The 17,306-nt window shown below is 33.0% G+C and overlaps 3 protein-coding genes across 3 annotated transcripts; all 3 read right to left on the reverse strand.

Annotated features, from left to right (window-relative positions):
- Positions 1-299: 299 nt before the first annotated feature.
- LOC136071132 (putative pentatricopeptide repeat-containing protein At1g12700, mitochondrial) lies at positions 300-728 on the reverse strand. Its single transcript, XM_065782052.1, has one exon. It carries the CDS (start codon positions 726-728, stop codon positions 300-302), a length of 429 nt encoding a protein of 142 aa, XP_065638124.1.
- Positions 729-11,732: 11,004 nt separating this feature from the next.
- LOC112030361 (putative pentatricopeptide repeat-containing protein At1g12700, mitochondrial) lies at positions 11,733-14,053 on the reverse strand. The gene is made up of 2 exons (XM_024063048.1): positions 13,926-14,053; positions 11,733-13,395 (listed from the first exon to the last, which is right to left on the reverse strand). Exons 1-2 carry the CDS (start codon positions 14,051-14,053, stop codon positions 11,733-11,735), a joined length of 1,791 nt encoding a protein of 596 aa, XP_023918816.1.
- Positions 14,054-14,847: 794 nt separating this feature from the next.
- LOC112011884 (putative pentatricopeptide repeat-containing protein At1g12700, mitochondrial) lies at positions 14,848-16,452 on the reverse strand. Its single transcript, XM_024044218.1, has one exon. It carries the CDS (start codon positions 16,450-16,452, stop codon positions 14,848-14,850), a length of 1,605 nt encoding a protein of 534 aa, XP_023899986.1.
- Between the last annotated feature and the right edge of the window lie 854 nt (positions 16,453-17,306).

Below are 17,306 nucleotides of genomic sequence, written 5' to 3' on the forward strand. Positions count from 1 at the left end.
TTAAGGGTTGAGAGGAGGAATGTTGGGTTTTGACTGTGAGAGAACTGAGAGTCTGAGAGCGAGGGATAGCGTGAGAGGGAGGGTGAGAGTTATCGGGATGAGAGCTGGTTAGCAATTGTAAAATGTTTTACCTAAATTTTAAGGGTAAAATATTTTACACAAATTTGCTTAGGTTGGTTTGATTTACTGAAAATATTTTATTTTTGACTAAAAATTTTACTGCAAAACAAACATTGTAAAATAAGAAAATATTTGGCGAAACTACACTATTAGTCCCTAAAGTTTACCCTATAAAACCTTCACACAAACTTAAGAAGCAATTCTTGAATGTTCTTATCTACTTGCCTAAATGACAGCAAGTCAACCAATATGGTTGCAATCATCGAATTTGCTAAAAGTCCCTTGTCGACCACTATTTTGAGATGTTTAGTTGCCTTTGACATCTCATTGTGTTGCAATAACCCTTGGATGATTGTGTTATATGTGCAATCAATAGGGGAACAACCGTTCCCATCCATTTTCTCAAGCAGCTCACTCTCTTCATCTATTAGTCCCTCTTTGCAAAGCCCTTTAGGCATTATGGTGTAAGTTCGAACATTGGGTTGCAATCCTTTCGTAGGTAGACTATAAAAGAGTTTTCTTGCAACTATAAGTTTCCCAGCATCACACAAACTATCAATCAATATGCTGTAAATCACAATATCGTTGACCAACGTTTTGCCTTCCATCCCCTGAAACAATTTTATTGCCTCAACAATTTGTTTGTTTAGAAAGTCCATCCATTAAAATAGCATAGGTTTGGGGATTTGGAGGTTGGCCACAAGCTTGCATTTTATGGAATTGCTCTAGTGCAGCCTGGGGTCTCTTCACTCGACAAAACCCACCTATAAGACTGCAGTAAAGGACAAAATTGGGAGCCACTCCCTTGTGGGACATTTCAAATTGAAGTTTATAAAAAAAAAAATAGAATATATAAATGATTGGAATAGAATCAAACTGAAGTTTATTCCTTTTTTGACACAAATTTTATGGCCATTTTAGGAGAAGAAATGCTATGTCCACAACACTTTCACAATAAATCTTTAGTGGCAAGTTGTTTTTGGTTATTACGAGTGAGCAAATAAGTAATTTAAGTGGTAAATTCAAATTAAAACCAATAATAAGTTATCACTTATGATTTGTTATGAAAATATTGTTGAAATAGCACTTTTCATTATAGGAGAGCCGGTCCCATTGTTCATGTGTGATATGGTTCCCAAGACCTATTTTGTATCTATCACAATTCCATAGAGAGTAAAGTTCGCCTCCCATCCAATAACTCCTTATGAGGGTCAACCAAATATTCACTTCAAATAAAACCTATTTAATTACAGATTTTATAAAATAAAATAAAAAAGACAAAAGGAAAAAAAAATTTTGAAAGGGAAAAAACATCAATAATATGAAAAGAAACACCACTTCATAAAAAGTAAATAACCACTTCCAACAAATATACATACACCTTATGGATTGACTAGCAAAGTCTAAATAAGTAATTCTTGAAGTGCTTTATCTGCTAGATTTGCAGATAGCAAGTTAACCAACAGGGATGCAATGGTTGCATTTGCTGAAAACCATTGTCAACCATTATCTTAATAAGTTTCATAGCCTTTTCTGTCTCATTCTATTGTAGCAACCCTTGGATGATTGTGTTATATGTTTGATCATTAGGAGAGAAATGGTTCCCATCCATTTTCTCTAGCTGCTAACTTGCTTCATCAATTAGCCCCTCTTTGCAAAACCCTTTGATCATTATATTGTAAGTCGGAACATCAGGTTGCAATCCTTTTGCAAGAAGACTACTAAAGATTTCTCTTGCAATTGTAAGTTTCCCAACATTGCACATACCATCAATCAAGATGGTGTAAATAAGTATCTCTGCTTATTTACTCTTGATGGCCCCCAATTTTAATTATGCTGGCTTCTTGGAAACTGTTGAGGAGATCATTTGCAGCAACATATATTTGTGTCAAAGGCATCTAATTTCCTTTAGATACATCTTAAGTACATGCAAATAATAGTAGTTTGAAAGAGTGTCTATTTGAAAGGAATCAAACAAAATGCCTATATATTTTAGTTTCAACTATACGGCATGAAGGAAGGAAAAAAAGAAAGAAACTATACAACAGGAATAATTTGAACTGTAAATTTAACACTCTGTTTATTCCAACGTAAAATATTTTCAAATGTAAAATATTTTACTATAAGTCATTTGCAAGTGTTTGGTGAGTGTTGTGACATAAACATTGCAAATATAAATCAGCCATTAGCACCCACCACCAACCATTGCAAAAACACACCCTATAATCCCATCCCATTGGCCACCGTCATTTACCTATCCAAACACCCAATAGCCACTAGAATCACCACCAACCACCAAATCACTACCAACCACTCAAAAAACATCCATCAAAACCACCACCAAAGATTCAAAAAACTGCCCCCAACTACCAAAAAAACAACCGCCAACCACCCAAAAAACAACCACCAACAACCCAAAAATCTATATCAGGAAGACAAAACCACCCACAAAACTAGATTAAAAACCTGAAAAGAAAACCCACGAACAAAGAATTTAATCTAAAAATCCAATAACCCAGCAAAGAAAATGCAAAAACGATTTCCTGAGAGAGACCAGAGGGGGGAGGAGGTGTGGAGTCGGTCTGTGGGTGGCGCTGGTCGAGGGGTGATGCAGGTGGGCGGGTGGCGCTAGTCGGTGGGTGGTGCCGCCAGTAGGTTTTGGGTGAGATGGATTAAGGGGTGAGAGGAGGAACATTGGGTTGTGACTGTGAGAGAACTGAGAGTCTGAGAGCGAGGGATAGCGTGAGAGGGAGTGAGGGTGAGAGTTATCGGGATGAGAGCTAGTTAGCAATTGTAAAATGTTTTACTTAAATTTTAAGGATAAAATATTTTACACAAATTTGCTTAGGTTGGTTTGATTGACTGAAAATATTTTATTTTTTACTAAAAATGTTACTGCAAAACAAACATTGTAAAATAAGAAAATATTTGGCGAAACTACGCTATTAGTCCCTAAAATTTACCCTATAAGCGTAATTGGTCCCTTAAGTTTCAAATGAGTGATATTGATCCTTTAAGTTTTTAAAATGAGTTGTATTAGTCCTTTTATTAACTATCGTTAGTAGTATTGCTTACGTGGCTAACAGAATAATGTTTTGGCAATTTTTTAAATGTTGTGGCATATTTTAATAGAAAATTTCAAAAACTATTTTACACGTCAAAACCCTTTATCCCAAAATACTTGACCTGGCCATTCCCCCATTTGATATTGAGAGTCTAAAACGCATGGGAAAGCAAGGTTGCCTAGAGGGGAGATCATTGCTTTTCCATGGCTGTCTCGAGTGTTGCACCAATCCACCGTATGGCACCATCCGCAATGACGTTGCAATCAATCCATGGTTTTAAAATTGTGGACAAAACCTTATGGGTATTGAGATTCAATCACGGTAAACATATATTGTATATCGTGGAGCGAAGAGTGGATTGCAATGGTTGTTTGCATTGCTTGCATTTGTTTTTGGGATATATAGATACGCATCAGAGTTGGGGGATGTGTGGGTTTTTTTGGATCTAAAATAAAACAAATGTGAAGTGTAGAATTCATTGATCCTTATGTATTGTAGTGGTTTAATGATCAATATATCTCATTTGTGAACCTTTGCATTAGTATTTGTCAACCGTTTGAGTTTAAAACTAAATGATTGATTAAATTATGGGTCATTAGCAATGGGTCTTGCACAGTTTCAAATAAAAGAAGGTTATGGTGGGAATACAATTCTAGATCTATGGATTGCGGATGGCGCCATTCCGGTGGATCGGTGCAACTCTTAAGATAGCCATGGAAACCGACAATAGTCTTGCAGGCAACTTTTCTCTCTTGTGCGTTTCAGAAACTGACAGTGAAAGGTCAAATGACTTAGATCAAATATTTTGATATTGGTTTTTGAAATTTATTTATTCAAAAATTCCACATCATTAAACAAAATATGACAAGTCATTATTCTGTTAGCCACATAAGCAATACCACTAACTTCAGTTAATAAAGGACTAATACTGCTCATTTTTAAAAATTAAGAGACTAATAGTGTTTACTTGTAACTTGGGGGACTAATTGCGCTCATAGAGTAAACTTCAAGGACTAATAATGTAGTTCTCCAAAATATTTTCCTACAAATATTTTACATTGAAACAAACAGAGTGTAAAACTATCTTGACATTAAGACAGAGTTTTGATTGAAATTAACAAAACCCACTACAGGCTCCAAACCCATCAATCTAAAAGAGAAGACACTCCCAAACAAAACCCTAAATCATATTTAACAAGGAAACTTATAAAACAAAATTAGAAAACTTACTAGTAATAGTGTCTAAGAAAGACTAGTCTCTGACGGTGGTAAAGTCCCTCGTATTTTTCTCTCCATCTCTGCCATAATAAAAATAATCACAGAGTTGGCCTAATTTCTAAGCTTTTCTCTACAGCCAACGACAACAACTAAAAATGCAAAAAATTGCAAATCATAAACTCAAACTCAATACCTAAACGGAAAAACACAAAAGAATTAACCTCAAAATTTTAAAATACATAGAAAATAAAATTGAAGTATGCCTCAACTTGATATACAAATCTTGTAGATATCAACGGCTCGACATCTAACAACTCACCATTAAAGTTGACGGTGGCCTTGAACCTAAAAAAAATAAATAAATAAAAAGAAATTGTATACCTTTGTTTCTTGAAAACCAAAAAAAAAGAAAGAAATATCTAGAATATAGAAAACATAAAACAAATTGGAAAGTAAAATGAGAATAAAAAACAAATTGTATTTGGTTTACGGATGGTTCTAGGGCTTTTATGCTTTGAAGTTGTGTCTCCAAAACCAAACACAACAATAAAAAAACAAAAAAGAAGAGATCAAAAAAAAAAAAAAAAAAACAGATCACTATAATTGAAAGGGAATAAGTTGAAAAAAAAAAAAAATATATATATATATATATATAGACACACATAAAGTGGTTACCCACTGAAACGGTGTGGGGATTTCAAAAATAATTTGTTACAATTTCCTTTTTTTTATAATTTATTTTTAAAAATGCTTATTTGCTGATTTGTTGCTATTTTAAAAAAGTTTTTTTTTTTCCCTATAACTACTGCCCAAACGAAAAGACATATTGTTTTGGGGTTTTTAGATGTAAATGTTTCAATCATTTATGTAGTCACGTGGCCCAATGAAACGCGGTCAACAAAAAGTCAAACATTTTGACTATTAATTATTATTAGCTTTTAACCCGCACAATGCACGGGGTCATTTTATGTATTAATAAACTTTACATTCAATATAAACTTATTTCTCATGCTTCCATTGCATGCATTCAAGTATATATGTTGCATTTATAATTTGTTTTGCTATTAAATTTCTGTGGCCAACAATGCTTAGCTTCATTTAAAGTCACACATAACCAAGTATATATGTTGCATTTATAATTTCCCTCCTTTTTTGTTTGTTTTTGGAAATGAATTTTTTTTCAAAAGATAAAAGAGGTGAAAACGATAACCTCTGTATAATTGTAAAAATGGTTTCATTAGAAGTAATAAAGTTAAAAGAATTTGATATCATTATGTTTCTTTATAATAAAATAAAATAAAATAAAAAGTGAAGAGAGGAGAAGAAATGGAAAGAAAAATTTAGATTGTTATATCTATATATCTAAACCATGGCATACTGTTTCAGAAAACAAAGTGTCTTAACTTATCATATTTCTTGGGTAAAACACCATGGTGTTCCATTAAGCAATTGAGCATGCATTCAACTACTCAAAAGATTTTCTCAAAAAAAAAAAAAAAGCCCCTCAATAGAGGATGAGAAGAAAACAATAGCCTATATAATATGACATGCAATACCAAAACAACTTGTATAAGATTATCAAACTTCTGTATCAAGATTGTACTTTACTGCTTTAAAAATTTACCTTGAAAATATGAAAAAACTGGCAAACCATATTTGACATCACTACATTATAGTCATGATAAAAATTCTTATGCAAAATTCAATAGACATTATAAGGAAATTTTTGATGCATTCAAGCAGATATATAACTAATCCAAACAGCCACAATACAATTAAATACACAATATTGACTTAGTCGAAAAATTAAAATAACTAAAAACATGGTAATCAAAGATGAAATAAATCCATCCACTTTCAAGCTACAAATTCCCTCTCAAACTTTGATTTTGATAGTAAATCTTGAGTTTGGTACCAAAATGAAGCTGCAAACAAAGAAAAGAAGAAGTTCAATATTATTTATCCAAGGAAGAAGAAAAAAAAGAAGCCTGAAACTGGGAAAACAATTCCAAATGACATATTAAACAGTCTACATAATTCTTTTAAGTAATTCAATATTAAATCCTAATTTATGGTCAAGTGCAAATTTCTTCTTGGCATTCTCTGTTCTTTAAAAAGACTTTTGAGAGAGGGCTTGGTTTTTTGTTCTTTTGAGTCAAAGTAGTGTAAATCTCATTCACAACTCTAATACGAGTCTGATTGACAACAATAATCAAACACATTCAAGGAAATTCATCAAATGACAAAACACCCAACTCACATTTGCACCAAATCTAAGCAACCTAACTCACTAGCTTGAAGAAAGAAAGTCCAAAACCTCAGCTGAAATTTTTTCACTACAAAGAGGCAAGTACATTTAGCTGGAAAAAAATAAATAAATAACAACTCTTCCCTAACCTATATAAAAAAGAGAAAAAAAAAATGAAAGAAACATTCATCAAAGTATCCTTGACAGTAAGAAAGTCCAAAACCTCAGCAAATTTTTTTTTTACTACAAAGAGGCAAGTACTTTTAGCTGAAAAAAAAAAAAGAAAAGAAAATGCAAGTCTAAAACTCTTCCCTAACCTATATAAAAAAAGATTTAAAAAAATGAAAGAACGTTCATCAAAGTATCCTTCACAGTAAAATATATTTTATTGCCCAAAGAAAACACACACACACACACACACACACAAAAAGCTTCATGTGAGGATTATACTTAATTATTCTTTAAAAATTAAGGTGATCACTATTTGGTCACTTAGGTACTGAGCACCGAGCACATAGACTTGTTGAGTCTATATTCCACCGCAAAAGTTCTTATGTGATTATTTAATATTAAAAAAGTCTATACTAACATACCACTTACAGCTTCATTACAAACCTAAACTAACTTGGATTTGGTTAATCACCCAAACCAAAATGAATTCTACACAACATACCTTAATCAAAACCAATCCAACAGTACATTACATTACTCCAATATTTCAGAAACCAAACACAGCCAGCCCAACATGAATGATATGTAAGTTATTACATAAGGAATCTAGGCTAGCTAGAAAAAAAAATCACAATCAATTTTTTTTTGGGTGAAAAACAGTGCTTTGGGTAAAAAATTGCAATAATAAGATGAAAAAACTACTTGATGAGGGAACATTGTTGCCACCACCATCATCATTATTGTCATACCCAACTGCAAACATGTCTTCTTACATTGAAACTCCATTCAAAATTAACACCCATTTATAACAAAAATTACTTCCTACTTGAATAATTAAAAATTTTCCTTCACCACCTTGGCAAGCTTTATAAACATGCAAGAAACATTTAGAAATCCTACTAAAAAAGAGCTAATCTTCACCACCTGTTTTACAATGCATGTCAAACCTTGCTTGAACCCTTTGACATTCAACCTGTCTTTGTCTTTTCTATACTTTCTTTCTTCTAAAATATATTGGACAATCTTGACTGTGAACAAATAAGTAAATCACAGCCACAATAACTGAGCCGAAGACCTCATCATTTTTTCTAATATGCTCAATTTTTTTCCAAATTAGCACTCTTTTTCTTACTAAATTTTGAGATCTAGTCTTAGGTATCCCACTCAAGCATTGTTTTATTTTAATACTCTTCACATGTAAGCAATCACTCAAACTCGTTTTCATAACTCTCAGCTTTCTTAGCCCTACAACCCATTTTTTAAAAAAAAAAAAAAAAAACCCTTTACTGGTAGTGGCAATTTTTTTGGATATGGGTTCTCATTTAAACTCTAATTTTTTAATTTCCTAAGAAATGCTTCCTTATCTGTACATATCTAATTGTGTTTTCTGGATAAGCAATAAGTAGTTCAAAACTCATAGTTATCATGCTTTTCATAGGAATAACCCACCAAATTGTTCAAAAAGTTTTTCATAGAAACAAACCTTAATAGAAAATTACAAAAGCAGTAAATGATAATAAACCAAAATACAAAACTCAAACAATATGATCCATACAAACAAAGAACTACAATAATTCTTTACATCAGAATGGTGGTTAAGCATAAGAAAATAAATTAATAGCTATAAATAATTATAGATATAAACACATTCAAAACTTTGTTTTTAAATAATTCAGTGACAGGAAATTACAAAAGGCCACAGATATAACAAAAATGAGATGATGATCATTTAACAAACCCAAATTTTTTTACCAATCATATAGAAGAAGTAAATTAAAAGGAAGCAAAAACTTACAAAAGGATTTAAGTTTGGCAGCTTTTCAATAGCAATTGCATGATGGCAATCTTGCCTACCATATCTTTGGGTGTTTAAAACTTTTTTCTACACCTACACATCAATAATACTATCAATGTTAAATTTGGAGCAAATAGCAGATCACTAATTTTGTCGGTCCATGATTGTAAGAATTTACAAAAAAAAAGATAACAACTGAACTTCTAGCTTACTATTGTCATAAGGTAAGGCAGTATTTATAACATTAGAATTAATATCAATATCAATCGATTGTTTTTATTACTAATGTCATAAACGATGACATGGTTTGTCTTTATAAAGGATGGAAGAACATAATTCTTTAGTATGCAGCTCCTAATCTACAATTGAAAATATCAACTACAAAATAAGATCATTCTTATCTGATTAAAATCATTATAGAAGGAAAAAAGAATATTTGTTTATAAAATTTAGCTTTCTACATCAAATAGGGAAATAAACACCAAACAACAAATTTATTTTAGAAAACAACAAAGATTCTATGAGGAATTCCATAAAACGTACTCTAAATTTTCTAGATTTAGCCTATCAACTACTCAAAACACATAGATTTTAGAAATATATATATATTGGGCAGTGTTGGTGTAGTAGCCAAATGAGGTGCTAAAAAGTCAGATCCGATAAAATGTGGGGGAAAATATGTCATTGTAAATACAAAATTCCTGAGAAGAGTCAACATAAATGAGGTGCTAGAAATTGAGATCCTATAAAACATATAATTGTGTGCCAGGTAATTAAGTATAATTATCTAAAATTAAAAAACATCACAAGTTTATATAAATGAACCATTACAAATTTTGAACGTGTATAAATGCCAAGCTTAAATTTAACAACATAAAGAAATATTTTATGCTCAATTTTGTATATAATAATTCAATAAAATAAAACATAATGGTTATAGTTAATTTACTACAATAGCAACTCAAACATTACAAACACTGGTGGGAAAAATGCAAGAGACGACAAACCATATATAAAAACACCATTTGAAATTGAAACTCTCATTTACAGAGACATCACCAATCACAATTGAAATCCCTTAAGAGTCAAGAAAACTTAATCTTTGGGGTAGACTGAAATCTAAAACCATTTTCAGTCATATGCAAGGTTTGTTGCAAGAGGATCATAGATTAGTTCGTGAACAAAGCAAAAGTGCTTTTGGCTTTCAGTCAATTTTTGCTCTACCTAAAGCAATTCAATGCCTTAGTTTTTTGGCTTTAGAAATTTCCAGGTTTTGCCATGTGGCACATAGAGTTGAAAGGGCTCTCTACAATCTTCTAGGGAAGACTCTTTCCCATACATTTGATCATTTTGCAATTAACTAATTTGGCCTAAAGTATAATGAACAATATAAAATGAAATTTTAGAATAAAAGCAACATTATAATTTTATCAAACAATTTGTAAGCATGTAACTAAAATTTAGTTACCATTACCATTAGAACAATATTTTTAACGTAAAGATCATCAATTACATACAGTTGGGTTGATGTTTGGGTAAGAAATGCCTGAGAAGTTCTTGGAGGACTATTGCTTATTCATCTGAAATTGTCTGCAATAAGTAAGCACATCATCACATAGCTATGGAAAGAAAGAAAAAAAAAAAACTATGTACATGTTATGTAATATTACCAATTGCATCACATTTGGTTCATAATTCATTTTATCTACCATGCTAATATCTTCTACACTTTATCCTTCTAAACTTTTGTTCATATTCATTGTTGATAAATGAATAAATCATTTATATTTATCATGATATGGGGTGGGGAAAATCAAACCCAAACATCACATATTAAATCTAAGAGGGATTTCATTGAACATGTGGAATGCAATAAAAACAAATATGTAAAACAGTGCAAATTTTTATCTGCATTCAAAGAAACCCAAAAATTCAAATCAAGTCCAACTAATAACATCATAGGTACAATAGCTAACAACTAAACACATATTGCAGGATTTGAATATGTATATGATCTTAACAATAAAATCTATTGTGGCCCAATTAATTGTCGAACAACCCCATCGTCGAACAACCCCATCATTGAATTTTTTAAGTCGTACAGTGGCGGGAGAATGGCCTGACAATGACAGTGGTCTTCAGATTTTTCTCTCTCTACTAAGCCAAAAAACTCGCTGACCCTCTCTCTCTACCAATTATTCTAGAAGGCATAATAACCTTTTTTTTTCTATGGTAAGCCAAGGATCAATATTTGTTCAATGAAAGATATAAAAAAATGCATTTTTGGAAATTTTGAAGAGGCAAAATTGGTTTGCGAATTTTGATTTTCTAGAAAGGAACATGCAAATGGAAAGAAAGTGGGCTGAATTTGGTAAACTACACAGAAAGAGTATCCGAAACAGGAAAATTAACAACGTTATGCAAAACTTGTGTATACGGAGTTGCAGAAACGAAACAAACAAAGCACGAAAAGGTGAAGAGTTTCCTTTTCTTTTGGCCATTTTTGTTGAATGAATGGAAATAGAGGACGATAACTTTTTTGTTGAGGTACAAGTGTACAACACCAAATTGATCCATGAAGATCTGAAGAGCAAAGACATACACCCAAAATAAATTGAACCCAAATATCCCCCCCCCCTCTAGGAATTCACAATCTACATACCACAAAATGAAATTACAAAAGCTCCAAAAGAATCAGCTCTTTGTGTCCATGAAATGTAATTAATCACTAACAAATGAACCATTCTTCAGCTATATGATCACAAGTTGGGAGTTTCCAATTCATTTCATTTACTTTAAATCATAAATGCCAAAATGATTAAACCATGAAGTTAATTTTGTATTGACAATATTAGCATTAATTTAAATAAGAAAAAATTTTGAAACAACTATCCAGTAAAATAGGTTCCAACTTCCAAGAAACGACATGAGTGCACAATGAAATCACAACAAAAGATAGAACAGGTACAAACAACCATGCATACATAAATGAAATTGAAAATTCATGAAAAGAATCATCACTTCACAAAAAGTAAATAACCACTTCCAACAAATATACATACACCTTATAGATTGACTAGCAAAGTCTTAATAATGAAGTAATTCTTGAAGTGCTTTATCGGCTGGATTTGCAGATAGCAGCGTTTGCATTTGCTGAAAAACCTTTGTCAATCATTATCTTAATAAGTTCCACAGCCTTTGCTGTCTCATTTTGTTGCAGCAACCCTTGGATGATTGTGTTATATGTGCGATCATTAGGAGAGAAATGGTTCCCATCCATTTTCTCTAGCAGCTCACTTGCTTCATCAATTAGCCCCTCTTTGCAAAACCCTTTGATCATTATATTGTAAGTCGAAACATTAGGTTGCAATCCTTTCGCAAGAAGGCTACTAAAGATTTCTTTTGCAGTTGTAAGTTCCCCAACATTGCACATACTATCAATCAAGATGTTGTAAAACACAATATTGTGGTCCAACTTTTTGTCTTCCATCTCTTGAAACAATGCCATCGCGTCCCCAATTTTTTTGTTCTTACAAAGGCCATCCAACAAGATAGCATAGGTTTGGGGAGTTGGAAGTTGGCCACATGCCTGCATCTTATGTAATAGGTCTAGTGCAGCTTGGGGTCTCTCCACTCGACAAAACCCACCTATAAGAGTGTTATAAGTCACAATGTTGGAAGCCACTCCTTTGTTGGACATTTCATCAAAGAGACTCCTTGCTTCATCAATTCTTTTATTTTTGCAAAATCCATTGATTAATATGTTATAGCTAAACACATCAAGTGAACAACCCCTCTCATCCATCATATTAAATGTTTTGACTGCATCATCCATTTTGCTTTGCAAACAGTAACCATCAATTAGAGAATTGTAAGTGATTGTGTTAGGCATGATTCCTCTTTCAATCATCACATCAAAAACTTCTTTTGCCTTTGTAAGCATTCCCTCTTTGCAATATGTGTCCACCAATATATTGAAGGTCCTCACACTTTGCACGATCTTCCTTAGCTCCATCTCATTCAACAGAGTAGTAGCCTCTCTCCACCGGCTGAAATTGCATAGGCCTTGAATTAAGGAATTGTAAGTGACAAGGTCCGGCTGAATCCCTTTACTCATCATTTCAGATAAAAAGTTCAAAGCCTCAGTTACCAATCTATCCTTACATAAACTATCAATGATTGTGTTATACGCTGTCAGATCAAGCTCAAAATTCCCTTCTTCCATCTTCCTAAGCAAGCTAATAGCCATACTAGTCTGTCCAATCTTACACAGACAATTTAGTATTGTTCCACAAGTAATTGCATTAGGCTTATACCCATTCTTCTCCATTTCTTCTACCAACTTCACAACTTCAGCAATGTTACCTTGAAGACAAAGCACCTTGACAAGGGTGTTCAGAGTAATAAAGTCTGGGTGATAACCAAGTTTCAAAATTGTGGCCAAGACAGAAAACCCAAAATCTAGACGATTCAAATGGTAGAAGCAGTTAATCAAAATATTAAGAGTATAAACATCAGGAGAGATACCAAGTGATTCAATTCGTTTAATTAGAGAAATGACTACTGGGTAATGCTTCAATCTTGCAATGGCGCCCAACATGTGATTAAAGTCGTCAATGGAAGGCAAAAGGCGCATGTGAAGCATTGTATCAAACAGGTCTAAGGCATGATCAACATTCCTAAAGCTTCTAGATCTACGCTGATCTCTAACAGATTTCAAGAATTGATTTTGATTCTGATTGTGATTGTGATTCAGGTTTTTTTTAGCACTAGCAATACTAGCAGCAGTAAGCGTAGAATAACAATAAGAACGAAAACAAGTGTGGGACAAAAAGGCCAAGCGAAGGCTCGAACCCGAGATCAGTTGACCAAAATACACTTACTACACCACTAAACGCCTTAAAATAACACAGTCTATATAAATATATATATATATCTAAAACTATATATATATATATATATATCTAATTCGAGATGGGTTCAAGTTACACCTAGTGTAACTCAATAAGAGTTACACCTTTTTTAAACCTTAGATTTCTAAAAGATCAAACAGTTAAAAGAAAACACTATTGTTCATCATTATATCATTAATTACTTACCAAATTAATAGCATCCTCATTATCTCTTTCCTTATTAATTGCTCTCTTTCCTTATTAATTGCTAATTGTGTTTTTTTTTTCCTCTCTCTTTAGTCTTTATTAAGTCCTTTCACTGTAATCTTTTTTTTTTTTCCTTCTCCTGCAATTCATCTAATGTTTCTAATATATCACAAGTGTGTATCTTAAGCACTGGAATGAAACAAGTCCACCTCTTTCCAAGGCCTATAATAGCATTTCTTTGTGCCATTTTCTTTAGATTATATGGATATACTACACCAACACCATCAGCCCTCAACCACGTCTTCTTCAACTTCATCACATGCACTTGGAAGTCCATGGATGCAGTTTTGTCACTGTGGAAAAATTGCACCAGTGAAAACATCATGGACTAGTGAAAACATAGGGAGGAGGCAAGGGCGGAGCCAAGAATTTTTGTTTGGGGGGCCACATATATACAAATGTTTTTTTTTATTATTATATACACTTTTTTTTTTATTTGATAAGTTCTATATATACACACACCCAAAAAAAAAAAAAAAAATTTATACTTGACCAAACATGACATCACTAAGTTAACCTTGTGTATTTCAAAAAGATTGGTTTTCTTTAAGCATAACATCACTAACTAAAACTAAGAAACCTAACCCAAGTTAGCCTAGGAATTCACAATCTACATACCACAAAATGAAATTACAAAAGCTCCAAAAGAATCAGCTCTTTGTGTCCATGAAATGTAATTAATCACTAACAAATGAACCATTCTTCAGCTATATGATCACAAGTTGGGAGTTTCCAATTCATTTCATTTACTTTAAATCATAAATGCCAAAATGATTAAACCATGAAGTTAATTTTGTATTGACAATATTAGCATTAATTTAAATAAGAAAAAATTTTGAAACAACTATCCAGTAAAATAGGTTCCAACTTCCAAGAAACGACATGAGTGCACAATGAAATTGCAACAAAAGATAGAACAGGTACAAACAACCATGCATACATAAATGAAATTGAAAATTCATGAAAAGAATCATCACTTCACAAAAAGTAAATAACCACTTCCAACAAATATACATACACCTTATAGATTGACTAGCAAAGTCTTAATAATGAAGTAATTCTTGAAGTGCTTTATCGGCTGGATTTGCAAATAGCAGTGGTTGCATTTGCTGAAAAACCTTTGTCAATCATTATCTTAATAAGTTCCACAGCCTTTGCTGTCTCATTTTGTTGCAGCAACCCTTGGATGATTGTGTTATATGTGCGATCATTAGGAGAGAAATGGTTCCCATCCATTTTCTCTAGTAGCTCACTTGGTTCATCAATAAGCCCCTCTTTGCAAAACTCTTTGATCATTATATTGTAAGTCGAAACATTAGGTTGCAATCCTTTCGCAAGAAGGCTACTAAAGATTTCTCTTGCAGTTGTAAGTTCCCTAACATTGCACATACTATCAATCAAGATTTTGTAAAACACAATATTGTGGTCCAACTTTTTGTCTTCCATCTCTTGAAACAATGCCATCGCGTCCCCAATTTTTTTGTTCTTACAAAGGCCATCCAACAAGATAGCATAGGTTTGGGGAGCTGGAAGTTGGCCACATGCCTGCATCTTATGTAATAGGTCTAGTGCAGCTTGGGGTCTCTCCACTCGATAAAACCCACCTATAAGAGTGTTATAAGTCACAATGTTGGGAGCCACTCCTTTGTTGGACATTTCATCAAAGAGACTCCTTGCTTCATCAATTCTTTTATTTTTGCAAAATCCATTGATTAATATGTTATAGCTAAACACATCAAGTGAACAACCCCTCTCATCCATCATATTAAATGTTTTGACTGCATCATCCATTTTGCTTTGCAAACAGTAACCATCAATTAGAGAATTGTAAGTGATTGTGTCAGGCATGATTCCTCTTTCAATCATCACATCAAAAACTTCTTTTGCCTTTGTAAGCATTCCCTCTTTGCAATATGTGTCCACCAATATATTGAAGGTCCTCACACTTGGCACAATCTTCCTTAGCTCCATCTCATTCAACAGAGTAGTAGCCTCTCTCCACCGGCTGAAATTGCATAGGCCTTGAATTAAGGAATTGTAAGTGACAAGGTCCGGCTGAATCCCTTTAATCATCATTTCAGATAAAAAGTTCAAAGCCTCAGTTACCAATCTATCCTTACATAAACTATCAATGATTGTGTTATACGCTGTCAGATCAAGCTCAAAATTCCCTTCTTCCATCTTCCTAAGCAAGCTAATAGCCATACTAGTCTGTCCAATCTTACACAGACAATTTAGTATTGTTCCACAAGTAATTGCATTAGGCTTATACCCATTCTTCTCCATTTCTTCTACCAACTTCACAGCTCCAGCAATGTTACCTTGAAGACAGAGCACCTTGACAAGGGTGTTCAGAGTAATAAAGTCTGGGTGATAACCAAGTTTCAAAATTGTGGCCAAGATAGAAAACCCAAAATCTAGATAGTTCAAATGGCAGAAGCAGTTAATCAAAATATTAAGAGTATAAACATCAGGAGAGATACCAAATGATTCGATTCGTTTAATTAGAGAAATGACTACTGGGTAATGCTTCAATCTTGCAATGGCGCCCAACATGTGATTAAAATCGTCAATGGAAGGCAAAAGGCGCATGTGAAGCATTGTATCAAACAGGTCTAAGGCATGATCAACATTCCTAAAGCTTCTAGATCTACACAGATCTCTAACATATTTCATGAATTGATTTTGATTTTGATTGTGATTGTGATTCGGGTTTTTTTTAGCACTAGCAATACTAGCAGCAGTAAGCGTAGAATAACAATAAGAACGAAAACAAGTGTGGGACAAAAAGGCCAAGTGAAGGCTCGAACCCGAGATCAGTTGACCAAAATACACTTACTACACCACTAAACGCCTTAAAATAACACAGTCTATATAAATCTAATCTAATACCATAATATTAGAAGCTTTAAAGAGTTGCGGTAGGAAAAATGACCAGTTAAAATTCTGCCACGTATAAGTTAATTCTTTAAAAAACCGTATGGTGCGTACGAAAGTCTCACTTTGATTTAGGTTTGGAGATGGCAAAGACAGAGAAATAAGAGAGAACGTACGTGAGTTCGTTATTCGGAAAGAGCATTGTTAACAAGAGAAATCTGACATCTTCCTGTCAGAACTCCAGAAACCTTTATCGGTAAATTTTTTTTTTTTAATATTGCTTTAAACGTTTGAGTTGGTTTAGTCTTAGGTTTGGGTATTTAATTGATTTTGATTTTGATCTAATCATTCTCAACCCCATCCCTTCTCTTTAACAATGTATTTCGAAGGTACGCACTGATTTCCCTGGAACTTCTCACCAGTGCTCTTTCGTAGTCGAATTTGAATTAAAATTCTGCTGTTTATTCTCTTTCTTTGGATGCTTTGGTCTTCGATTATAATCTCTGTTTTACCTATTTTAATAACATTAGGAAAGTTGCCCTTATTTAACGTTTTATGCTTTCAAATCTGAAAGTTTAGTGTACAATTATTGAAAGTTTAGGTATTTGGGTTACGTTAGGTTTTGATTTGATTTTTTGGTTTCTCTCAAAATA

Source organism: Quercus suber, unplaced genomic scaffold (genome assembly GCF_002906115.3).
Source record: "Quercus suber isolate HL8 unplaced genomic scaffold, Cork oak 2.0 scaffold_288, whole genome shotgun sequence".
NCBI lineage: Eukaryota > Viridiplantae > Streptophyta > Magnoliopsida > Fagales > Fagaceae > Quercus > Quercus suber.